Source organism: Chaetura pelagica, unplaced genomic scaffold (genome assembly GCF_000747805.2).
Source record: "Chaetura pelagica isolate M959 unplaced genomic scaffold, ChaPel_1.0 scaffold105, whole genome shotgun sequence".
NCBI lineage: Eukaryota > Metazoa > Chordata > Aves > Apodiformes > Apodidae > Chaetura > Chaetura pelagica.
The window spans coordinates 2,688,373-2,715,652 of NW_009953393.1; the positions used below are offsets into that span (position 1 = coordinate 2,688,373).

General features: G+C 37.0%; 1 protein-coding gene across 6 annotated transcripts in view; it reads left to right on the forward strand.

Moving 5' to 3' along the window:
• DCLK1 (doublecortin-like kinase 1) overlaps positions 1 to 27,280 on the forward strand; it is a 238,820-nt gene that overhangs the window by 167,778 nt on the left and 43,762 nt on the right. For 3 of the 6 annotated variants that reach the window (XM_009998337.1, XM_009998339.1, XM_009998338.1), the window contains 3 exons: positions 6,734 to 6,828; positions 25,736 to 25,820; positions 27,183 to 27,279. In XM_009998337.1, the coding sequence (XP_009996639.1) occupies positions 6,734 to 6,828; positions 25,736 to 25,820; positions 27,183 to 27,279 (277 nt within the window). Of the gene's footprint in view, positions 1 to 6,733; positions 6,829 to 7,438; positions 7,442 to 12,683; positions 12,741 to 25,735; positions 25,821 to 27,182; position 27,280 lie in introns of those variants that run through there. The other 3 variants (XM_009998341.1, XM_009998342.1, XM_009998340.1) reach the window with 2 other exon arrangements.

Sequence of the window (27,280 nt, forward strand, 5' to 3'; positions counted from 1 at the left end):
TACTGCATTCACTTAAACTCTGTTTTAGCCTCTAAAATCCCAACTCTAATTTTCAGGACTCAATTTCAATAAAAGTACTTCTTTTTTTTTAGTTTGAGCACCTCCTTAATAATTGTCTTCTCACATCTCCTTCCCTCTGAGCCTATCTCCTGTTCCACTCAAACCATCATCCAAAATATTACAGATGCCTGAAATCTTATTCAAAACTTATCTTATCCAAATCTTATTAAAAACTCAAATCTTATTCAAAAGGGATTCAGGTTTGGTATTAAGAAGAGTTATGTAGGAGTTTCAGTTATTTAGTGTAACAAGTGTCTATTTCAAGAGTAACTGGGTTGATATGTACCTCTTTGGAATGATGAAGGAAGCATATGTGAAGAATGGATAGAATAGGTCATATTATCAAGAGCTGTGTGTTGTGTTTTGTTTTTTTTTATTGGACCTGGGCAAAGAAATTGTGAAACTACATGTCAAACTAAAACTTGATCAAAACTGTAGGTGTTCCCTAAAGAAAAAGGTGGTTTAAGATATGGAAATTGGATCTCACCAAAAGCTTCTCTAGAGCAGATGCTTGTGCTTTTCTTAGCTAGTTAGAAAGAAAGAGGTAGATTTGTTCCTCTGCAAGCAGAAATCTTTTAATTTAGTTCAATAGTTCATCTCTAGGCCGTTATCCAGAAACAACCCTTCTTCAGCCACCTGACTCAAAAAGGTCTTTTGAATCCCAAAGGAAGGAACATGATGTATCATACTGTCTTTGGCAAGGTAACATATTTTTTATTCACACTGTTATAGGAACTCAGCTGACAGATTTTGTAATAAATATGCTGAAGCAAAACTTTCCTGAAGCCAAGAGTACAAACTCGTGAGAGTGATGGAGTCATCCTACAGACCCAGGGATTTTCAGATGATTTATATTTTGATCTGGCTTCCTTTAATTTATTTGTTTGTTTGTTTTCGGTGTTTGTATTTAATACTAGTAATAATAATAAAAAAGGTTTTTATAATTTTATAGCTTGCAGTAAAAATCAAGAGTTAGTAAGAGAAAGAAATTTTGTTAGGCTCCATAGCCTAACCCTCTTAAAGGATTAAAAAGTTAAATGCTGAATTAAGAAATATCCTCAGAGATAAACTCATAAACTCAAGAAAAGATTGAATGTAAAAAGGACAGTTTAGCACCAGTTAAAATGAATGCAGTACTGGTTATTTGGGATTTTCCTCAACCAGTTGCATGCTAAGGTAGAATCTACAAAATATTGTCTTTACTGAAGATGATTGCTTGTTGTGGATCTGGACAAGCTCTCTCCTTTGCAATGGAGACAAAGAGGAGGAAGGGTGTACAAGTAAAATACAAAAGCAGAAGGAATGAAAAGACATGGTATGGCTTGTTCCCTAGCTACTTGAGACAGAAGTGTGGCTTTGGAAAGGAGAATGACAAACTACAGGGATAATTGAGACAAGTACTGGTCTCACATCTCTGTTTTCTAGCTAACGGTTCCTGAATCAGACCTACACATGTTGTGTCTTCTGTAAATATTTTTTTGTTTGTTTTTGCTGCCCTAATAATGAATAAATTGTGTCTGTGAAAAAGCCTGCAATATTCCTTTTCCTGAGTCTTCTCTTTGCTCTTCACACACACTTTTGTGTTTGGCAAACCACTTTTGTAAACACAAAGTCATCTCAATGTGTTCTACTGAGTACAAGCACATAAGTAGACAGTTTTATAGGACAGTATGATTTTAATACAGTGAAGTGGCATTGGCAGCCTCTTGGACTGACACTTGATATCTTAATTCAGCTTTTCTCACTTTTTATTGTTTAATAAAAATGTGTCCTATGAAAATATGTATTGGTATGCTATCAAGGTACTTTTTATTTACAGCATTTTCACAAGTTCATAAACGTCTTCATATGAAAACCTATTTTCCATTTATCTCAGTAGATGATGGTATCCAGCTTTAGTGTTCTATTTTGTGGGATTTTCTACCTTCATGTGTGTGCCAGGTGCTGGAAAAATGAATACAAAGACAGTTTCTTGCCCTGCCATGCATCCTCAACAAGAATGGACAGTAAGCAAAGGACTTCACAGCTATGAAGTTGCATACATCTGCTCAGAGCAGCCACAAACATATTTTTTTTTTAGCATTTTAATACATATTTCACCTGTGAAATTTTGAATGAATAAACCTTTTCCATGAGATGATAGGAGGGCATTGTGTGTGAAGCTGAAGTCTCCGACCCCTGCCATTTTATGAATAAAAAGTGACAAGAAAACTCTTGTCTTACTCAACAATATGATTAATCACAACAGTGATTTACCAATTTCATATGTCTTTATCTCCATTAGGCTTCCCTATAGGAACATAGGTGGTATCAGTTAGTGAGAAATGCATTGCAGATACTGAACAGGAGTGTAGTTTCCAACCAGAGTGCATTCCACCCAGAATGGATTTTAAGGCAGTTCGGACTCAGTTCCTGTACAAATCGCAACTGCATTATTATTAAATATTATAGATTTTATTTACATATTTGTTGCCATGTTATCTGATCATGAGCTGTGTATGTAATGGTGTTGTGATTGTTAATGGAGTTCAAGAAAGGGGTCAGCATCAGTCCAGTCTTTTCCCGCTACACAACCCCTGATCTCAATTGTATTTGCAGTTTCAGATTAATGATTCTCAAGGAACTAGGGTCAGAGGTGAAATCAATCCATAAAGAAGCAATCCATAAACAAGAAGATAAAAAAGCAGGACTCCTGGAGTGGACTGGGGAATTATTAGGAATTAGCATTTCTTCCCTGTTGCAGTGTCTCTCTTAGGCATTACATTAATAATACTGTCCAAATATGCAGAGCACCAAGAAGACAGACAGCATAATGTGCATAGACAGAGTTTGTACTGCCAGAACTTAAAGCCTAAGCAGACAAGTGGTAGAGATGACATAACTTGTCTCACGTTGTGCAGATGCTTATTAGAGAGCCGGGAGTAGAACATACATCACCCAAGTCCCTGTTCAGTTTGACTCTTACGTCAACTCTCTTTGGCCTTCAGTAATCAGAGTTTATTTAATGGAGTTCTGCATTTTTAATAAAAGCCACCAAAATTGGTAGGTGGGGAAAACTTTGATGATTTTATTTTATCTCCAGCATATCCTAAACCTCTAGGTGTTTGAGTTTGGATTAATCTTGCCTTGTTTTAGAAGTATACACTGCAGTGGATGCTCCTAGTACATTGTTCATCAGCTCTGTTTTAGTTGGTGGCTTGGGAATTATACCACTAATACTATGACAGCAGCTTGGTTAAAATGAGGCCTAGAAAACTACTTCATATGTAGAAGCTTACACAGTAGGTTCCTAAAGACTGGTAAAAGGAATCTCATCCCCAGTGCTAACTGTTATGTCTAGAGGTTCCTAAACAGCTCTCCATAAGGAGTCCTTGTGTGCTCACAAAAATCCAAGTATGTGTTTTTAGGTACTTTTTAGGCACCTTTGTTATTTGGATATGGGTAGAGTGGTGAGCATACTCCTCTTAAATCTCCTGAGGGCCTTGATCCATTAATGGTGCTCTTGATGGTGGCAAGTGATTAATTTTTAGAGTTTATGATATTTTGTTTTTTTCATATGAAATAGGTGCTCATCAACATGGTACATCTATGTTGGAAAAACATCAAGAGTCAATTACATCGTTGCATCTATTTGTCTGGTTGCACTTAGTAGCCTCAGTCTTTTTCTTCAGGACAGTATAAATTCACTAGTAATTATAGAAAAAAATATTGTTGAAAATTATGGAGAAGGAGTCAGTCTACAAGGATCAAGAATCAGTGCCAAGTACTATAAGGTTTATTAAAGTATTTCTGTTATGTTAAATTTTCTCATAAGACTGAAGAATATCTCTTTGACTAAATGAGAAAGCTGAGCACTCACTAGTCTTGTTACTGAGAAGTCTTGAGGACTAGCTCCATATGAATAGTAGTAGTTTAGTATTAGTTTCTGAGTAATACTGTATTTGTTTATAAGAAGCCTAAAACTTTAGAAGTTTAAGATACCAAAAAGCTAATTTTTAATGTCCTCATGTCCTCATTTTCTAAATGATGTCAGAGTATTGATAATAAATTCAATTTTAGTCATTATTAGCCAGACCTATGGAGTGTTTTGCTGAATTCTGTATGAACTTCAGTGAAAGATGTGTGAGCTCCAGGTGGTGAGACTGCACCTGGAGTTCTGCATACAGCTCTGGAGCCCTCATCACAGGAAAGACATGGAGCTGTTGGAGAGAGTCCAGAGAAGGGCCACGAAGATGATCAAAGGGCTCAAGCATGTCTGAAGACAGGCTGAGAGAGCTGGGGCTGTTCAGCCTGGAGAAGAGAAGGCTCTGGGGAGACCTTATAGCAGCCTTCCAGTACTTGAAGGGGCTACAGGAAAGCTGGGGAGAGACTTTTCATCAGAGAAGATAGTGATAGGACAAGGGGTAATGGTTTTAAACGGAGAGAGGGGAGATTCAGGTTAGACATCAGGAAGAAATTCTTCACCATGAGGGCAGTAAGGCACTGGAATAGGTTGTCCAGGGAGGTTCCACAAGCTCCAGGTGGGCATCTCTGCTCATAGAAGGAAGGTTGGAACTAGATGATTTTTAAAGGTCCCTTCCAACCTTAACCGTTCTATGATTCTATTAATGTGTCCATATGCATGTGCTCCTACACACACACCTAGTGCAACATTTGAATCAGTGCTGATATGTGCAAACCATAGTCCTCTGTACAAAGAGAGTTTGAAGCCTAGATGAGTGAAATGGTTTTCTATAAAAGCAGCCTATTTAAATCCAGTTAATATGTCTTGTTGTTCCAATACTTATACAAATATGTTGCACCTTTACCTTGAACAGTGCCTTGCACAAAGTGATGTTGAGATTTGATCACTCATAGCACCCTGGAATATGTTTTATTGATGTGTGTGATGTGGTAGGTACACGTTTCTTCCTTATAATGTGTGTGCTCAGTTAGCCAGTAACTACAGTGTAGTATGTAAAAAGTAGGAAAAATCTATTAAAAATGCTTACTGTATTATCCAAAGGAATTAATATTTGCTAGATTGCCAATCAGCCATGGTTTTACAAGAGGTATTGTCATTTTGATTTTTGGATGAGTCATTTGGTATGTTGCCCCCAAAGGCACCTCATTATGATTCAGTGCACAGCATATGAAATTGCTTAGGCTTTTGGGGCTCTGTGGAAAGCGAGTGGGGGTTGCGGTGGCTCAGCGTTGTGAAGCAGCAGCATTATGCTTAATTGACACCTTTGATGTAGCCCGAAGACAGCACCTGCACCTCCCACGGCTGCTCTGAAGACGTCAGCCTTACGCAGAAAAGGCTTCTGCTTATGAATCCTGCATCGCATTCAGCTCTCTGTGTGAGCAGCACCAGCTATCCTTAACTAATCCTATTGCTTCTCAGTTTGGCTACCGCTTGGCTTAGCACAGAGCAGGAATTTTGCTGCTTGCTATTAGCAGGTTAAACAGTAAGATTTTGTCCATGTTAGAACTCATAGAAGGTAAGTCAAATGCCTTGTTGCTATCCTGGTATTTAAATATGCTCCTAAGATTCAGAGTCTGGGAATCTGCTTGTCAATTTTTCTTTTCCTGGTACTGACAAAGATGGACTGTGATATAACAGTTGCTTGTTTAAAAATGTTTACATATATATGTGATATATGCTTTGTGGTGTTCTATCAGTACTTTAGTGTGAACATTATTGATAGCCTCTTGTTTGATTACTTTGTAGTAGAATTCTGTCCTCTGCTGGTATTGTTTTGCTAATTTAATGGATAATGTCAGAGATGCTTCTAAATGTAAAAGATGCTTCTAAAATTATAGGCACTGACATATCTGAAGGAACTTACTTATTTGAGAAAGTGATGCTTTGCTATAAGTCAGACTTGAAGTGTTAATGTCCAATTTCTTTGCCTCTAGAAAGCTCTTTTGTTTTAAGTCTGAGGTGGTATTTGGGTCAGACAGGACTGCAAATATATCTTTAAATGAGTGAGTGTGGAATAGCAAGCGGCTGATTTGTCCTTGCAAGAAATCTGGTGGACAGCACTTCAAGCCTTACTACATGGGATGGAAGGGTTTACACATAACAAGTGACAAAAGCATAACAAAGCACCTTGCTCTCCATCACTTTTGAGCAGAGGAACAACACAGTTTAAGAAAACGTGATTGTGTTCTCTGGTATTGACTAAACACCCTTTTCAAGTTTGTTATTTGCTTGCAGTCTGTATAAGCCAAAACTCTGAGGAAGCAGTTCTTTTGTGAACTACTTAGTACTTAGAACATGAAAAATAGCAAATAAGTATGTTCTACAAAGAATGAGAAGGAAAATATTTACTTAACTGGCTCTTTCTTTCTTTCTTTCTTTCTTTCTTTCTTTCTTTCTTTCTTTCTTTCTTTCTTTCTTTCTTTCTTTCTTTCTTTCTTTCTTTCTTTCTTTCTTTCTTTCTTTCTTTCTTTCTTTCTTTCTTTCTTTCTTTCTTTCTTTCTTTCTTTCTTTCTTTCTTTCTTTCTTTCTTTCTTTCTTTCTTTCTTTCTTTCTTTCTTTCTTTCTTTCTTTCTTTCTTTCTTTCTTTCTTTCTTTCTTTCTTTCTTTCTTTCTTTCTTTCTTTCTTTCTTTCTTTCTTTCTTTCTTTCTTTCTTTCTTTCTCTTTGAATAATGCCTTGCATTTATTTTTTCAATTTATTGTCCTTTTAGTGAATGGAACCCCTGGTAGCCAGCTTTCTACTCCCCGCTCTGGGAAGTCTCCAAGCCCATCTCCCACCAGCCCAGGAAGCCTACGGAAACAGAGGGTAAGGAACTAAGGAAACTGATTTCTGAGCGTGGCAGGGAAGAATCTGGCATAGCCATTATCCAGTAGCCTTCTCCCTTCTCCCAACTGATTCCTAGTGTGTAGAGTCATAGGGTGGAAGAGCCTGGCTACAGTTGTTGTTGTGTTTGTACAGCACTCTGAAGTGGAATACAACTGTTCTGTGTCTGCCAAAATGCTAAGTATGCTGGAAATTGTTTTATCCATGAGGGGAGAAATAAGTGTATCTTTCTTCTTTTTTGTTAAACTTTTTTGTTTGTTTCTTTCTTTTTCCAAACATTTCACAACTGGAAGGAAACATTCACATTATTAAAGACTCTTTTTTTCTTGTTCTTAATTTGCCACAGGCATTATGTCATTTGCAAAACCTAGAAACAGCTTTGATTTTGAAGCAAGCTGAAAGAATGTGCTGGGGAATTTAGTTGTGGTTTAGCTGTGATATCATAGCCTTGTGCAGTTAAGATATTGTCGGTACCAAGGCAGCACAATACTTGTCAGTTACTTTGCTGGACCAGAGTTGTTAGTAGCTGGAGGTTCCCACAGGCTGTCATGTATAGACAAGTCTACAATATACCCAAGTATACAGAATTAAGGTAGTACTTACATTACTGCTGTAACCCTCTGACAAAATATTATTCATTCAACCCAAAAGGCTCCACATGCTGATTTAATTAATTGTGTCTGTTCAAAAGCAATGGGACAGATGTCTATGTATCCTCTCTTCTGCTATTTTCTAAACCATGATCAGTTCTCAATGAAAGCTTCCCTAAGGCAGTACTCTGCATCTCAGGCTTGTTTATAAACACAGTTAGAACACATGCTTTTTCTGCCTCTTCAGATTTTAAATAAAGATGTAATTTCTGTTTCTCAAAGTAGAGGGGTTACGTTAAAATCGGCTGTGCTTGACTTTAGGGGCTGGTGCAGACCTGATTCCTCAGATATCCTGATCAGGAATAGCTGTAGCATGACACAACTCCCTTCTATCCTGTGTACCCTTCTTCACGTCTGGTGTATGCACCAGGGAGCTGAGGAATTGTGCATGCCCAAGTCTTACCTCAACCTGGGTTACAGCCTTGGGTTTCTGCTGTGACCTGTTTATCAATATGGAAACTGCCTGTGATCTGGCCTTACAGACACAGTGAGTGGCCACTTGAAACCTTAGGGGAGTATAATGGTTTTCATAATCTGGTACACAGAGATTAAAGATGCAAATTTCAGTTGGGCAAACCTGTATTAAAATGTTCTTGAATGCAATGTCTTCCACACTTGTTTGCTCTTATTTTCAAAGCCTCTTAATGAATCATTAATAGGTCACTGAAGAGGGAAGGAAGGATCTCCAAATGAATTATACATTCGTGCAGTAGGGTTGTCTGTGTAGGTGGATGATACCAGTATACAGTGGATTTTCATTTGCATTAAGGCTGTCTGTTTTCATTGGTAACTTTCCTACGCTTCCTTCCCCACTTTTTCTTACAGGGAAGAAATGGTTTTCCATTCATGTTTGTGGATGAGTGAGAGGGACCGTGTGGTCAGCACCATTAGACACAAAGGGTGTTTGTCCACCAGATTTCTGATTTTCAAATGGGAAGAGGAGAGAAAATGGGTTTCTTCTCTGGGTTCCCTATGTGGAAGTGTAACAGGATCACTGAGTGACAGTATTATGAATGCAAAGGACCATGTAGTGGTAACATGATCACATTGCTAACTGTACCAAGAAAAATCTACAGAAGAGATAAGTCCTTGTTAAAGAGTTGAATTGCCATGTCAGATATTCCTATCCAGTCCCCTTGACCTCAGTAGAGCATCTTTCATGCTGATCTGGATTTACTTTAGACAGATTTATTTATTTTTTTACCTGACAAAACATTAATGTAAAAATAGATTGCAATCATGTAAAAATGCATTGCAGTAATATTATTTAGGTTACAAAAGCAACTGCTCAGAAGTCAGAGATAGAAACTTTACACGTGCTCTGAGAATTTATTTCAGCTCCTTTCATGTTTAACTTGTGAAGTGAATGAACTAGAAGTTCAGAGGAAAAATCTATGTGTCGTTAAAGGTTATAATATATATTCCAATTACTATATTAGTTCTACAAAGAGCCATTAAAAATGCTTAGTTATCTTACTTTTCTTTTTAGCAGTATAAGTGATGTTCTGTTTTGGTTTTGTACCATCTTTGATGTGTCGCCATTTAAATGTTATCTAGAGGACAGGTCACTTTATGCACCATTTTATGTACCATAGGGTCATGAACCAAATTTCATCCTAAAGCATTTTACTTTGTCTTTCATGACTTCAGCTTCAGGGCTGACCGGCCAGCCAGCTGCAGGTTTATTCCCTAGGAGATTGTTGAATTGTTGGTATCATGTGATAGACCTACAAGAGAGAAGAGACTGATTTCAGTGTCTCCCTTGTCCCCATTGTGGAGAGGTGAGGTATTTGTGCCCTGAGAGGAACACTGACTGCTAGAGCCGCAGTCTGGAGTTGAAGATGATGGCTGGGTTTCACTGCTCTGAGTTTCTCTGTACGTGCAGTTTGAGGGAGCTACTGCTTTAGAACTGAAATAAGATGCTGGTTCCTGGAAATGTCAGCTTAGCTTTGTGATTATTTTTTTTTTTCTCTGCCCCCTTTCTTCTTGTGACCAAAATTAGAGGAGTGCCTGTTCCTTCTTGCCATCAGGTACATGGGGTGCCAGTGGCATGTACTGGGTCTGGAAGATTATAGGAAACGTTGAGTGTGGCACAGCCTGATTCGCCTTGATGTTACTGAGTGATCAGCTCTTTGAGCATCCTCATCTGAGTGCTATGAGGGAGTCGTAGACTTAGTCTGTCAAATTTGACAGCTCAGGGGCCTGGGCAGGCTGCCAGGTTTTTTTCATGGGAAATAGAGGTGAGAGGAAGTTATGCTTCGGAATTCAGAGGTACGAAAGTAAGATGTTTCTACAAGCTGAGGGACTTCTCCCTGTGAATTGTATAGACCCATGAAAATAAAGCTGGTAGAATTTTCCAAATAAAATATTCCTTTTTCATTATGGAGTGCATTAGGCAACTTAAAATAGGGATTGATCAATCTTCTTACTTACTGGCATTTCGTATGATCCAGTTAAAAAAAAATATTCTTGCCTTTGATGGAAGTCTTTCCATTGATATAAGTAAAGCCAAGAACGCTGCTGTGATACATATAGTACACTCATGAAAACAGTGCTTTTGTAAGCCCACAGATAACATTTTCTACCCTTAAAAGAACATAAAAAGATAGTTTCATCCTTTTTCAGTTGCATATGTACATGGCTGAGTTACTTCCAGAAATTCAGAAATCAGTGAAAGTTATCTATTTATAATTTTGGACAAAAAAAATCAATCTATATATGAGGAAAGCAAGGTTCAAAAGATTAATTTCATTAATGTAATACGAAGACCTGGAAGTGAACTAGGAATAATTTGGACTTTTAGGTTTTTTCAGCTTCTCAGTGTTTGAACTTACAACCTGTGTACTATAGTTATACTTTCTTATAACTTTCATTCTTAATATTTATTCTTAAAAAGGAAATCAATGTTCTTGATTTTAAATTGTTATGTATTTCATTGTGCATTTCTACAGAGAATGAAAACAACTGAAATTCAGGTTTATAGCAGGTGAAGAGGACAGTTATGTTGTTGCATGTGGGTATATTTCCTACCACAGCAGAGTATGGTTAATGATACAGATTCAGGATAGGTGACATGGCGACCATAACAATAAATAAATGTAATAGAGCTCCACATTTCATTTAACTAGCTTTTTTAATAGTTTGCAAGCTTGTTTTTCCACTGTCTTGTAATTAAAGACATTATTTGAATTTAGGTGGAAATGTTCTGTGTATCTGATTTTCCATTCCCAAGACACTACATCCTGTCGAGTAATAAAAAGTCAGATTTAAGGTACCTCTTAACTAATGAAACAAAGAAGTTGAATTTTATGTATGTAAGGATTTTTTGAGTTGTCTGAGGTCAAAACATCTTATTCATTCACTAAGTTTTCTCTTTTTCTTAATCTATGCAAAATAATTAATATATTCTCCTCATATTTTTCAGAAATACAGCTCTTTGCCTGATTATAGGCAAGGAAAATTCTTGCAGAAAGGATTTTTAAAATGTTTCCAATATTTAAAAGTATATTAAAAGGCACAGAATATCATCCTGAAATCTTGTGAATTATTTTACTTTAAAACAGCCATAGAGTCATAAAAGTAACCACAAAAATACTCCTCAAATATAAAAAACATAATTTCTCACAAATGTTTTCTTTTTGAGTTCTAAATGCATATTTTTTTTCTGTTCAGAGGAGTGAGCAGTCACCTGGAAGATCCTCACTGTGACATTAAAAGATTTTGTTCTGTACTGTATATGTTAGAAATTCTGAAACTGTTCGAAGTTATTTCAAAATACATTTCAATAATTAGATAAATAGTAGCCAAAATCAGATGATCTTGCCTGTTTAAAATTCTTCCTTTGTCTAGATTTTTCATCACAAATTGAAATATATTTAACATCTGTTTTTCAGTCTGCACATCTATCATGTCTGGTACTGTAGACACACGTGCCCATTGGCTCTATACATGCAGAATAAACATTATAGGAATGAAAAAAAACCTTTAAGGGACTTATATATCATGCCTGCAAGTAACATAAACCTGCATAGATTATTGACATCCTTGTAAATTTGAAATTTGTAAACCATTCATTTTAGGTAGTCCTTGTTTTATAGTATAGCTTTTAGATTTTTTTAATTTTTGGTCTCACTTATCTTCCTGTGATTTTAAAAAAAACCCCAAACCCCCAAACCCAGGTCAGCCCTAAAGCTGGCTCCATCAGCCCTCATATTCTCATGTGTTCTTGTATTTTGTTTTGTAGTTGTTTCACTGTATTTCGTAAATCTGTTTTGTACTTAAAGGAGCCCCAGAAACAGGTATCAGAGCTTGCCTACAAGGTGTGCTGGGCACCTTCATACTTGGCACCTCACTAAGCTGGAACTTACTTTTAATTTACCTTAGAAAGGTAGTACTCTGTCCTCTAGTGCTTCACCTCACTGAACTTCCTCTTTCATTCAGTGCTATTGTGTACCTTGGCAAGGATGGTTGTGCTGTGTAGGTTGGATAGGGTGATGTATCATCCCCTAACACCTCTGGCATCTGAGGACGCTCAGAGTGGGTGTTGAAAAACTGAAGTGAATTCATACACTCAGACTCTCTGCTGTCATGAGCTGGTTGCTTGGCTACAGACAGAGAGAGCCAGTGATGGGGGGGAATTTTACACGCTGTCTTTTTACACATACACACAGACACAGATAAACTGTGAAAAAGAGATACAGTATGATATAGGTAACAGCAATGTTCAGTGTCTGCATTCTGGGGAGCAAATGTTGCTGGATCTGTGCTGTATCACCAGTGGGTGGCAAGTTTTGATTACCTTATATAAGGTAAGCACTTACTTTCCTACTGATGTTCGCGAAACAGCAAAAAGATTAAGATTAAATTCAGGTTGCCAGGGGTCCAATTAGGATACTCTCCACAAAAGGAAATTACTGTTTTAATAGTGTTTAACAGGAAAGAATCAGAGGAAAACAAATGCCTCTTAGAATATATTGTAAATTGAAACTGCTGCTTTATTTTCTAACCATCCATTTGTTGATTTAAAAATAATTGTGTGACATTAAGCCAAAAATGGGATTATATAGAATGTGAGTATTTTGTGTTAAACAGTATCTTCTGGGCCACAGTAGCAAAAAGAATGTAAGACAGTTGCAGTGCATCAAATCAAACACAATAAACAAATCTATACTGCACTTCATCTTACAGGACCTGTATCGCCCACTCTCTTCGGATGATATGGATTCAGTAGGAGACTCAGTGTAAAAGAGAAAATGGAACAATGTTTATGGTTTGTGATTTGGTGAAGGTTTAACATTTTTAAAGAGAATAGCTGCTAATTTAAAGTAATAGTGAATCGCACAAAAGAGTTTTGCATATTTGGTACTAAAAACATGGGGCCAAATTAATTCTAGTGCGTGGGGCTGTTTTTGGCTTTACCACAGCATTTTTATGTGGGAATTTGTAATGAATGAGCCACTGAATGTGTCCATCAAATAAAACAGCCTTGTGCACACTTTAAGGAACGAAGATTGGATAAGGTGAATATAACGCATAGAACCATAGTGGGCTCATTTATGAATAATAGACTTTTTATAATCTAAAGTACTGATTATAAGTTCTGTTTTTAACATAGATATTTTTATTCATTTTGGTGTGAACAGTTAATGAATGCTTTGCTTTTACCAATGAATAGGTAAAATGCAGACAAGAAAAAAACTGCCATATTAAACTGCTTGCACCACACTGTCTGATCCCAGCACGCAGATTTGGAACACTCTAAGCTTAGTCTTTTTATGTACATGAAAAGAAAATGCAGAAATCCCATGAGCTCGCAGAACAAAAAGTAAATGCTTTCAAAGCAGTGTTCAAGTTCTCTTCACTGCATTACCGTTTGATGACTGTAAACTGAAGAGTGTTCACAGGCAATGTGAATGTTTTACCTGGTAAGAGCTGTTCATACAGATCATCATCCGTGTGTTGCAAGTAAATATGGACAGATTTTCAAATGAGGAAATATGGGGGCCTGCTGGCTAGCAGCATCATCTGACACACATATGATGACACCTTTTGGAAAAACATGTTTTGCCTGAGAAGCTAGTGATTACTTTCACTTATGTTAAGGACAGGAACGTTATTTTTTATTTATGCATTTTAAAATGAAAGCCTACAGAAATGGGTACTGCAAATCATCCTCCTATGGACCTAAATTCTCTGTTTTCACAATTTCTAGAGTGGGTCATTTTGTACAGCATGAATATGCAAAACTCCTTTAGTGTTAAAGTAGGTCACGCATTATAACCAGTTGCTTAACAAATATCTACTAATTTTATTTGTTTTCTGCTGCTTTATTGTGAGAATCTTAGTCTACTTTCCATAATAGCAACATTTCCCGTCGTATGTTGCATATTGCTTTAAAGTTTATCCTTTGTATTTAAGCCCATAGTGTAGTGATCACAAACTTTTACTGTCTTGTGCTTTTCCTTTCAGTGTCAAATTCTAATGATTTAAGAATTAGAAATTAGTGTGATTCTGAACCTCAACAAAAATCTGTAGAGATTATATTTTTTAGTTACTTAGTGATGATTTAATATATTTTAAAATCAGGAAAATCTACTTAAAAGCAGAAAGTGTTTAGCTGCCACATGCCAACTTTTACATGCAGTGAAATAGTTCTTTTACACTGATTTGTCCCTAATAAAGTTCAACAGATTCCACAGCTGGAAAATGTTGACATGTGATGATGTGGCTTCAGTGTATCAATATCACTTTCTTTATGGAGGATATTTGCAAAAAGAAGTAGAAAGGCAGCAGAACACAAAACTTACCTTCTCTTTTCAATACTTGGTTCCAGTATCACCTGAAGAGAAAGTCTCCGATCTGGCAGGTTTGCTGAAGCAGTTAGGTAATTTCATTTTTAAATGCATGTTTTGCCACTACTGTTTCAGACTTCAGATCTAAAACTTTTCCCAGCAACAGAGACAGTCTACCCCCCCACATGTCCCTTTACTAAGGCTGGCTTTTCTGCTGAAGAAGTTTGCAGCTGTGAAGTTACTTGCATTTTTGCCTGTTATAAGGGAATGTCTTTGTAAAATGTATTACTTAATGCCAAGAAACACATATTATGTAAAGATGCACTGGAATCAGTTTCCAAAAATTCAGACCAGTCCACCAGGCTGAATAAAATACTTACTGAATTTTTAATTTTTTTTCCTGTAAAGAAAAAAATTCCAGGAATTTTATTTTTCCTCCCCTCTCTCATACAGACTACTGCTTAATGCAGTGTATTAAGAATGTTTGTTCTGAACAGGGAGCACATTGCTAGCGAACCTGAATCCCACGGCTTTGCTTTGCTGTGGAAAAGTGAACCTTGTATCAGTAATTATTATCATAGCGAGATTTCCATCAAGACTGTTTCAAAGAATATGCTACTCCATAACATTTAATCATTTCAACATATGAATTGTATTAAGGGGCTATTCAGGGGCAATATGTATCATTAATGTTTCATTTAAGGAATGAAAGTCCCTTAGAGATTGAAAAGGTACACTGTTTATAGACTTTGAGATCCCTTTTCTGTGGAATGTAATTCCCATTATACCTGAGCAGAAATTGAATGTTTCTTTTAAACAAGACCAGAAGGTTTCTGTTTATGGGTGAAACTGAAATTGTGTTTCTTTATGCTGTAGTTTGGCTTGCAACAGCATGGATTTTAGTTTCTCCCTAGATTTCATCGACTTCATTAAACAATGGAATAGCTTAAGCAACTTTATAGTGTTTGAACCTCTTATAGTTCTCTGTATGCTGCATTATTTATGCCTACTCTAAGGTGACTATGATGTAGCTGGAGATTCTTGTATAGATTGTGAATGCCTTGCTTCCCTTTGACCTTTATAAATACTTGTGATTATTTCCCTAATGCTTTCTGTAACTTTTCTGGGTTTGTTTTTTGTTTGGTCTTTTATTTTAATCTATTTTCTTCTCTTTTATGCAACAATCAATTCATATGTGAAGCACAGAATGTGTGTATGTTTATACACACAAACACACATGCACATGCATAGATTAATGGCTCTGAAACCCCTGCACAGTTAAGTCACATTTGTGGCTTTAAACAAAGAAGTGGGGAAAATCTATTCATGGGACAATGCTCATCTGGTGGGATTCACTACAGCTCTGTTAAAAGTCAATGGAGCTACACCAACCTATACTTGTGGAGCAGCTCCCTTCAGTTGTACAACAGAAGCCTGTACAATTTTAAGAGATCTCATGTACAAACAAGGGCTACATTCTGCTCGGTTTTTAGGTAGTTGCAAAACCATTATTGACTTTTAAGTTGGGAAGGATATAACGTTATGCACAAATATACGCACACAGACAAAACATTATTCATAGATTTGAAATAGCATCATTTTGACGTGGTCAGACGCCTGTCTCCTCTTGAACTGCACTGTTCTGCAGTGTATTAAGTCATGCAATATTAGAAGTTCTTGGGTTGAAATCAGTAGAATCTTTGACATTCCTTATCCAATGTGAAACTTTTTTCAATTTATGAAATGATTCATTGACATTACATTATATTTAGTTATTTTTCTCTTTATATAATTTCCACAGGGCATATATGGACGTAAAATTAACATTCTGGGGCATTAATATTGTGGATAAAAATGTATGTTATAAGAAATTATATGTAATATTAAACAGCCTTGAAGAACACCTAGGTTAAGACTGAAATAAATAATAGTGTTTGCTTTTACAGTTTCATACTTCACACTGCAATGTGAATATATGCAGTGCAGTATGTTACAAAAAATGTCCTGCAATATAAATGTTAAAACTGAGTTAGCAGTGATATGAAAAAGAACCTCTGATAAACCCAAGTTTACTGTTTTGTCAAAAATAGTAAATAAATGAACAAACAGAAAATCTTTATGGTGCTAAATTACCTTGTCACTTGATGAACACTTAGATTAATGTTGTCTGTGCTTTTTCTTGAATCAAATTATTGGTATATAACTGAATACAAGATTGTTCTTTATTTAGTCTTCACTTTCAGTTTATCTGTCAGTGATAGGATGGGAACTTGTAACTATGAGTGATAAGTAGAGAAATAGCCTTATGTCCTGCAGCCAGCAGTAGCTTTACACACAGAGCAAAGGAAGCAAGAGGGTATCACACTCTTTGGGAATGGGTCTGCTGCCCCCCAGGAAAGCCCTCCCTGCAGAAAGCAGTGCTTGCCAAGCAGAACAGAGGCTCTTCTGAGCTGCGGTTTGCTGCCACAATACCTTTGGGCTGGCTCAGTTTGCCTCTTTCACCTGTCACCTGATCTTTCAGACTGACCGAGCACCCTAACTCCCCGCAGAAGGCAATGGGTATGTAGATACTCGTGTCGTGTGCGCACACATTAGCGAAGGGTGAAACACACACAGTGCACACGTGCACATTCGTATGCATTTGAGTGTCTGTATTTGCGCATGGTGATTATATTAACATTTGCTTCAGTTGACCCTCAGCAGTGAAGTATGACAAAAGCTGTACTGTATTCAGCGTGTACTTGTTGTCTGATGTTATATGAGGTAATTAGTTTGTGGTTTGCCCTGCAATATGGTGTTTTGGAATTTGGACTCTAGTGAAAGAGGAGCTAATGATGTTTGTGCTAAGGCCTCTTCATTTTGTTAGTTGCACTATGATATTGTAAATATTGGCACATTTACAACATAAGTTTAAGATTTTGCAAAGTTATGCATACAGTTATTTTTTTTAAAGAAAAATGCTTGGATATTTCCTTTTAAAGTATATATCATTTTTGTATTAATGTGATGCAGGAAACCAAAAAGAAAGCTGTTGATTTATCAACAAGAAATGTAAAACTTGCAAAAAAGAAAAAAGCCTATGAATGTTTTACTTCATAAAATCAGCTGAAGAAAATCACCTTCATTTTTGTGCCATTGTTTCATCATACTGTGTTGTACTTGTGTTTCATATTTGACCATGTCATCATGGTTGCAATTTACTGTTGCGCTAGACTTAACATTATTGTAGATTATTGTAACAATGTAATAAATATATTTAAAAAATACGTGCTGTTCAGTGAGTTTATTTTGGAAATAAGATTGACAGGCTTTAAAAAAAAAATAATCTTGCAGTTGGTATTGCTTGTTCATTTTGGATCAGCATTGTCCATCTAATAGTTAACTTAGTGTAAGCATATGGGATTAATTCATCCTACTGGGCTCCTTGAAATATTGATGCCTTCAGTGCCTTTTTAAAAAATAAACTCTGGGCTCTGATGCGTAGATGCAAAATATGCTTCAATGAAGAATTTGGTTTCTAACAGGTCTTTTGGAGTCAGTAAATAGACCTGCCTTGGATTGCTTATGGGTAAGTTTGTGTCCACAAAAAGGGACAGATTTGAAGTATGAAGTGGGAAATTTGTAGACTATCCAAAGCAAGGTACCAGCTCCCTGCTGGCAACTCATCTACAGCAGCACTCCTCTTACGACAAATATTAGGAAAATATGCCTGTAAAAAGCCAAGAGTACTGAGATATACCCACGGTGTTTAAAAATAAGTACCTTGTTTTCTTGATATATCTTTCCACTCTCTAAAAATACATATCTATAGCCTAGTTTTATTTTTTGTTTGGCAGGGGCAGGGGAAGAGAGACATTACAATTTCTGACATGTCATCTGCCAGTTTGATGCTTCAGCTAACATGTACTCTCTAGAGGGATCTGTGAGCCTGATAAAAATTCTACTTTTGAAACCCTCTTGGTTGTTAGTAAATAGGTCTGTCTTATAAAAGGTGTACAGACAGAGAAAGTAAACAGTATTACAGAAATGAGGAAAAGTAGAATGAAAATAATTGAGGCCTCCGTCTCTACCAAGTAACACTTAAGAATACCAGGAGAGCTTTTAAAATACAAGACAAACAAATTAAAAATAAGACTTGTTATTGTGCTGTGTCTTTAATTATGTGAAAGAAATAGGAACCTCCTTTGATAGCTTTTCAATTTTTACTCTGTAGTTGAGTGGAAAATTTTACCTGAGCATAACTTTAGAAAAGGAAAAATGAAACCTTCACATTGCATCACTGCACATGTAACTTTTTATGTTAACCACAGTATGGATACAGTAATGACAGGTCAACTTCCGGTACCATGAATCTGATACTTTTTTTTTTTAGATCATCAGTCTCTTCTGGAGGATGTCAAAGGTTGAGTGAGCCTATAGTCTGAATTATGGCTTAGCTTTGGAAGCAGCTGTTAGGAGCTAGCGGAGGTTAGATTTAAGCTTACTGTTAAATACCATAGAGGAAACTATGCTGGTCTTTCAGAATTGCCTTGTTACACAAATCAAAGGAATGTATGAGCAGTCAATGCTGCAGCTTAAGGAGAGGATCATAACAAAACAAGGTGCTTCAGCTTGAAAATCTAACTTCAATCTGTCAGGTCCATTTCCTTAAAAACTCTTCCATTTGTCCTACTGTCCCTCAAGGAAGAGAACCAACACAAATTCCTGAATTACACGTCAGGTTATTGTTTGTGTTGTTTGAATTTATCCCTTCTCCAAGCTGTGAAAATCCTGAATTTTCTAAATGAACAAAAATATATAATTTCCCAGTGTAGGGCTTCTCTTAAGTCGTGTCTAATAAGACAGAGCAGTATGTAGACCTGTGGAAAAATAACAGGTTAGCCTTTTTTTTTTTTTTTTTTTTTTTTTTTTTTTTTTTTTTTTTTTTTTTTTTTTTTTGTTCCTTTCCAGATGAGCAATTTTTAAGTAAGTGTGAATCTTATGTGTCAGTTTAGTGCAGTGTGCGAATTTGAAAAGAAAACAATTACATAATTTGTCTTTCTATATGTTGAATTCTAATGGCCTCCATTCTTTCGGCATGAAGATTGTGGATTTGATGTTTCTCCATTAAGTATTTTTTTGCCAGCTTTGTACTGTTTACATTTTTTTTTTCCTATCCCAGCTGGCTGGACCAAAAATTGTAAATGAATAAACATAAGAAAATAAAAAAAACTTTTTGCTGAATAGAGTTGGGAGAGGGAGTTTCAGTGTAACCCTTTACTTTTTTCTACATTGAATAACAAAAAAGAGAATAAGTATTTAATTTAAAAGTTATATCAAAATCCGTTCTTTTACTGTTTTGATCCAGCTGTCATCTGTTTTACCTCCTGTTCTCTGGAGATGTACCATGTTTTTGTATTGACTCACTTATTTCTTGCCTAACACTGTTACCTAATACAGGAATTTTTGAGGCCTTAAAAGTCCTTCAAAGATAATACCTGCACTGGACTGTTATCTTTATTTTGCCATTAACTGTGATGGTCATTAGGCTAAGGAGGTGACTGTGTCAGGAATTCATGACCACTACTTTGCAAAGGTTATTTATGACCAGACTGAACACTAGTATGGGCCTCAAAAGAGGTGAAGGTGGTTGCTTTACTGTTTAGTTTTGGTTTTAAAAGTATTTATCTTTGCTGAGTTGGACTTCATCCTACTCATATTACTGACACACATAGCTTTTTCTATATTTTTTTATTTCTGTAGAATTCTTTGGAATAGGGAGAGTCTTAGTAGCCATCATTTAAAAACCTTAATAATCCTGAGCCTTCTCCCTGAATTTACATTTTGTTTACTAATTTTAGTTTTCACTTCTTTATGCCAATTTCTAAAAGAGCCAAACTCTGTGTGAGATCCAAACTTACAGTTACACCTGTGTGCATTTCTGTTACTCACATTTCACCCAGATGCTTCCTTCTTGCTAGGAAAATACAAAGGAATCTATTGTTGAGAGATTTTGTAGACTCCATATGTGCTAATAAAGGTTTTGGGAGGTTTAGTAAATACAAGACAGAGTTTGGAATTTAGGATTCAGGAATATGAATGGCACTAACAAACTTCCTAGTCATACTTGTTTGAGTTTCTTTGCATAACTGCTGATCCTGGTAGTCCAAAAGAATAATTCCTGGTGTTTTGTTGGAGTGGGATTTTAAGAATAATTCAGGACAGAGGTGGGTGTGAGGAGAGAGAAATTATAATAATATTTATTTTACTGTCATTTTTTCGTAGATTTATCACAATTTCCACTGAGATACAAACTGTTTACAGAATAGTTGCTAAATAAATCTCCCAGTGAGACATGGATGAAACTCTATAGTGCTAATGTCTCCATTCACTTCAATGGGATGTGTGGTGTGCTGGCCATCTGTTATATAAACCTGAATAGGATCTGAAATCCTTACACCAAAGACCTGATTTTTGTTTTTATGCCATTGCTTTTATCGAGGTGTGTCATAAAAACGGCCATGTGCTGGCAACCTGTGCAACTGGACCCCTTTAAATCTGTGTACAAGTGATGACATTTCAAGCACCTCAGCATCTCTTAAAATTAAAACAGCTAATTGCATTAAGGTCTGTGCCTTGAAGAGGTTTTACTCTTGCTTGGAGTTTGTTTTTCTCCCCTTCCCCATCTGTGATATCCCTGATGGGGTTCACAGCTGGGAGAGCAACAGTGTGCAGGACAGACTGCCTCACGATTCGCAAGCCAACTGGAAGGAACGCTGAGACCCACAAGGATTGCTGGACCCGGAGGGCTTTCAGCTTGGGAGAACAACGAGCTAATTAAAGTCTAAATAAACGGAATGTCCTTCTAGCTGAAGTAAAGATAAATAAATAAATGCCTGCATGTTGTTCCAGAGGACTGAATAAAGACAAAAATATTTGGGTTGTGTTTACCTAGTAACGTCTCTTCAACTGTGCAAGGAGGTCCGTCAGCAGACCTAATGAATATATGCAAAAGTACAGGTCCTGATTTCTTTTTTAATTTGTTGTTTTGATAGGAGATTTTCAGAAAAGGTAATGAAAAGTATGTTTTTTCCTCATATTTTAAAAAAATAAAAATTAAAGTTTTTTTTAATCCCAGTATATCTTTTTAGCAAATATCTTGTTAGCTGCTTCTTCCTTCTCACTGGTGAGCTGTGCTTCTGCTCACACCCTGTGCCTCACACACAGACCTCACTGAAGGAGCTGTATGCTTTGGTTACAGACCTGTGGTACATTATATGCTATTAATGCATCACTGTAGTTCTTCAGTTGTGAATATCATCTTAGCCTTCATGTCCTTATAGACTATCACTAAAAAAATGAAATACTGGGCACTTTAAAAAATTGACCTCATTTTGGTGTTTTGTTTCCTTTAAATTTTCTGTGGGCCACTTATTTTTTTTTTTTTCTTTCACAGTTTATTTAACTAAACCTGGATTAAGTACATATATAGGGAGCTATAACTAAGACATATTTAGGGGTGAGTCTAATTTCAGTCGTGCAGGCTATAAAGACTATTTGTATTTCAAGTGCAGCACTTGCTGAACTGATTGGCTGAAGTGGTTTGCTGATTTAGCCCCTCAAAGGGGTCTAATTTTGGAAGGACTGAGCAGACACAGTTCTCAGCTAAACCTTCAGCTTGAAGGTCCTTAAGAAATTAGATTGCCAAATAGAAAGATGACTCTCTCTAGGTACCCATTCTGAGAACTTGTGGCCACCGAGTTATATCTCAATCTTTATGTCTCCCATTCTTAGAAATGAGAACACTGGGTGTGAGACTTTTTGAAAAGAGACCATCACATTGCTAAAGAAAGCTGCAGTGATGTGTAGTCAGCAATCTTGACCTAACATCTGCTGAAAAGTTTTATCTCACTATTTCAAATGCAAAAAAACCTGAATAAAGTAGTTGCTTGATAATCTACTGAAAATCTAGCACTAACCTGTTTGTGCTGTACCCCTTAAATGTTTTGAAGATTCATTCCTGATTGTACATGTAATAAATACTAAACATACTTAAATTGCAAACCGTTGAAGACAATACTATGGAGTGGGGAAAAAAAAAAGAAGAAAAAAAAAAAGAAAAAAAAGAAACTGGATGCCTGGTCTGGGAAAACAGACACAGCAGAATGAGTAGAGAAAACATGTTTTTCTGCTTATTTTACAAGCCTGAGTGCAAAGGAAACAGTTCTCTGATTACACGTGCACTAAAATAGGCTTTGAGAGTGGCTTCTCCAGGCATGAGAACTCCTAGCATTTTCCCATTACCTTGATCCTCATCTGCTCATTTGTTCAAAAATGAACCAGAGGTAAGTTTTTACTAAGATGTCCTGCAGGATTTAGTACAGAAATAGCACATACATAAACATGTCCTATTCATGAAACAAGGGCAGCAAACTGCATAAAATCATTCAGTGCTCACTTCTGTTGTCAAGAGGGAACAAAAGTAGTCCAAAAACTGATTAATGCAGTTTCTAATTCTGGACAAAGCTCAGAAGAAATGCTTAGACAGATGAAAAGAATAAGCTGGGGTTGATTAAAAAAAAAAGGCAAAAAAAAAAGGCAGAGAATCTGTTGGTAGGTAGGATGTGCAAACACTCAGGATTATTTCATGAAAAACAGGGTAAATTCAGCCTTTGTCTAAGTCATCTGACCTTAATCTATTGTGGGAGAAATCAGAAATTACTCAGTTCAAGTGAACTCAGCATACTGGCCATCTTTCAACTCTGCTGACTGCCTTCTCCCTGGCTCCATACTCTGCAGAAACCCCAGCTGCTGCACTGCTAGTTACTCTTGCACCAGTCAGCTGTTCTTTGTGGTGGCAGAGGAGAGAGATCATTCCAAAGAAGCTGTATGAAATTTGTAAAGTGGGATGGCATCCTGATTCTGGGCATCTGGGTATCTTGCAAACACGGATAACGAACTGATAGTGTTAGTTACATGCAGTACAGCCTGCATTTTATGTAATATGTAGATTGAAGGAGGTAATTAAAAACTGCAGCACTTTGTAATCTTTTAGCATGTAATCTATGTGTAACTGAGAAAGTTTTAGTTTTAGAAATCTGAATACTTCTGACTCACGTTGCAACACAAAAATCTGAGGGACTGCTCAGTTTTGCTGGAAGTTTAAAGGGCCACTGTTAGATTTGTTGTTTTTTCTGGTTTCCTTTGAAGATGGGAGAATCCTGAAGATAACATTTGTATAATTGTTACACAGCACAGGTTAAACGTTTTGGTATGTCTGTGTAGTTTCATCCATCTAGATGTGTGATGAAGGAGTTTTCCTAAAGTATGTGCCTCGAATCCATATGTAACTGATAGACATCGATAGGTGCTTCAGAAGAAAACAAATCTTTAGAAGGGGGAAAAAAAAAAAAAAAAAAAAAAAAAGAAAAAAAAGAAACTGGATGCCTGGTCTGGGAAAACAGACACAGCAGAATGAGTAGAGAAAACATGTTTTTCTGCTTATTTTACAAGCCTGAGTGCAAAGGAAACAGTTCTCTGATTACACGTGCACTAAAATAGGCTTTGAGAGTGGCTTCTCCAGGCATGAGAACTCCTAGCATTTTCCCATTACCTTGATCCTCATCTGCTCATTTGTTCAAAAATGAACCAGAGGTAAGTTTTTACTAAGATGTCCTGCAGGATTTAGTACAGAAATAGCACATACATAAACATGTCCTATTCATGAAACAAGGGCAGCAAACTGCATAAAATCATTCAGTGCTCACTTCTGTTGTCAAGAGGGAACAAAAGTAGTCCAAAAACTGATTAATGCAGTTTCTAATTCTGGACAAAGCTCAGAAGAAATGCTTAGACAGATGAAAAGAATGAGCTGGGGTTGATTAAAAAAAAAAGGCAAAAAAAAAAGGCAGAGAATCTGTTGGTAGGTAGGATGTGCAAACACTCAGGATTATTTCATGAAAAACAGGGTAAATTCAGCCTTTGTCTAAGTCATCTGACCTTAATCTATTGTGGGAGAAATCAGAAATTACTCAGTTCAAGTGAACTCAGCATACTGGCCATCTTTCAACTCTGCTGACTGCCTTCTCCCTGGCTCCATACTCTGCAGAAACCCCAGCTGCTGCACTGCTAGTTACTCTTGCACCAGTCAGCTGTTCTTTGTGGTGGCAGAGGAGAGAGATCATTCCAAAGAAGCTGTATGAAATTTGTAAAGTGGGATGGCATCCTGATTCTGGGCATCTGGGTATCTTGCAAACACGGATAACGAACTGATAGTGTTAGTTACATGCAGTACAGCCTGCATTTTATGTAATATGTAGATTGAAGGAGGTAATTAAAAACTGCAGCACTTTGTAATCTTTTAGCATGTAATCTATGTGTAACTGAGAAAGTTTTAGTTTTAGAAATCTGAATACTTCTGACTCACGTTGCAACACAAAAATCTGAGGGACTGCTCAGTTTTGCTGGAAGTTTAAAGGGCCACTGTTAGATTTGTTGTTTTTTCTGGTTTCCTTTGAAGATGGGAGAATCCTGAAGATAACATTTGTATAATTGTTACACAGCACAGGTTAAACGTTTTGGTATGTCTGTGTAGTTTCATCCATCTAGATGTGTGATGAAGGAGTTTTCCTAAAGTATGTGCCTCGAATCCATATGTAACTGATAGACATCGATAGGTGCTTCAGAAGACTTCCCTAGTCAGATCCTGTCTGCTATATTTTTGGCATTCTAGCTAGGTGAATATAAGTCTCCTTCTAGAGACTATAGAGGTGCCATCCTCACCCCCTTATCTGTACAGGCAAATGTGGGCACTTGCTGTAAAAGTAATTAAATGGAAGTACAGGCTCATCCCTCAAATGAGCTATACCCAGTCCAGTGTTTTTCAAAGAAAGCAAACGTTATTCACCGTTGAAAAATCATCAAACATGTCATTATTCAGACATTTTATTTTCTCCATATATTACCATAATGATTTCTCCCTTCTAGAACCCAACTGGGGAAGATTTCATCAGAGAGAGGTTTGCAGAAGTGAGGAAGTCTGCCCATAACAAAGACAACTTCAGTGAAAACAGGCGTTTGTGCTTCTAGTACCTGCTGGGTTAACAATGTCACTGAGCAAACAGTCTCCTACCTGCAGAGGGCATACAGCTCCTCAGTTTTCCCTGCCAAAAGTGTGTGGAATAGGGAGAAACTAATGGACCAGACATCAAAACCTTGTTTCACATTGCTGCGTGTGATGAATCATGGATATCTCCATGTACGCAGGGCTACCAAAAGTCTCATCTCAGTGGACTCCCAGTGGAAAAACTGGACTCCACATGCATCCACATATCCCTCCACCAAAGTAAATTGATACTTTATATAGGGAACACTGAAGCCTATCCAGGACATGTGTCCAGCACGAACGTGCTGTGAGTGCTTGTGCTCCTTAAAAATCATTTGTTTTCATTTGTGTCTCTCCATTTTCAGAGCTCCCAACACAGTGGCTCCTCTACCTCATTAGCATCCACCAAAGTTTGCAGCTCTATGGATGAAAATGATGGACCTGCAGAAGGTAACATTTGAAGGCTGACATTTCGAAGCAGTTAATGTAGTGATAACAGCAGCTGTGTAGGAAATGAGTCATTCTTCCTGCTGGAGAAGATGGGAACATTGCAGGCTGGATGACTCTGTGAAGTGCCTTGTCAGTCTTAGCCAACCAGTAAGGTTCAGTCCGGATCAGATTTGATAGGAACATCCTTATTCAGAGGTGTTTTTTGTTGCCAGATACTCTAGATAGGAGTTCTGACGGTGACACAGCAGTGATTGGCTTAGTTCACTAATTTTTTGTCTTGTCTGGTATGGTGCTAAAGAATATGCAGCAGCCCAGGGTCTTCACTCAGAAATTATTAGTCTCACTCTGTTCTAAGGCTTAGAGCAAGTTGCCTAAGGGATAATGTCTTCTCGGATCCTGCCAGTTCTCATGCACATACACACAAGTGTGTGTCTATGTTCACACTTACTCTCGATGCTACTCGTGAATTCAGGCAACCCCCGAGACTCTTTGTATCAAAACATTCTCTTCTAATACTGAACTGGAACAAAGGGCAGATGCAGATACATTTGAAAGTGCTCTCTAAAAGAGTTTAAAATCAAGTCACATTTTTGAGAGGCTTTTTTTTTTTTTTCCATGTTACAATATTTATGTAGTAGTTTGTATCAGCTGCAGTTTACAGTCAGCTTTTAGAGGCATGTTAGGTATTTGTAACACGCTATTTCAAATACATTTAAAAATAATGGTACATGAATGAGCACTAAAACACATGAAACAACAAACTTTTCTTATGCTTAGACACTGTGTAATGTAATTTTACCTAAACATCTGGTGCCCAGGTTGCATGCGAGGTAGTATTATTGAGAACATTTGTTTAAAAACTAAATATTTAATATCGGGGGAGGGGGAGAACTAGCACTTAGCACATGAGGAGTTTTATGGATGTCTCAGTTTACAGGATGTAATAAAATAAGTGCTTGAGTGTTGGACTTCTTTGGTACATATATTTAATCATGCTGTGTCAAGGAGTTCCAGCCCTATTTGGAGGCTGGTCTGCGCTTGTGCAGATCACAGAGGCCTTTTCATAATTAAAAAAATACAATTTTGGTTTTGTCCTGGGGGCATATTGCAATGGGAATGGTAAACTATGTAACACTCGAATGGTGGTATGTTTGAACCCCAGAAGTCTTATTTTTCATTATGGTATCTGTGTGAAACCTGTTGAGTATATACAATGTCAGCAGCATGGTTTCACTGTACAGTAAGTGGGATACTGACTCTGAATGGTTTCCAGGCTCCTAAACCATAGACTTATAATGCATGTTATGTGCAACATCTGTGTTTCCTTCACTAACAATAAAAATGTACTAATGATTCTTTCAGAAGTGTTGGAGGAAGGTTTCCAGGTTCCAGCATCAATAGCAGAGCGATATAAAGTTGGACGGACTATAGGAGATGGAAATTTTGCTATTTTGAAAGAG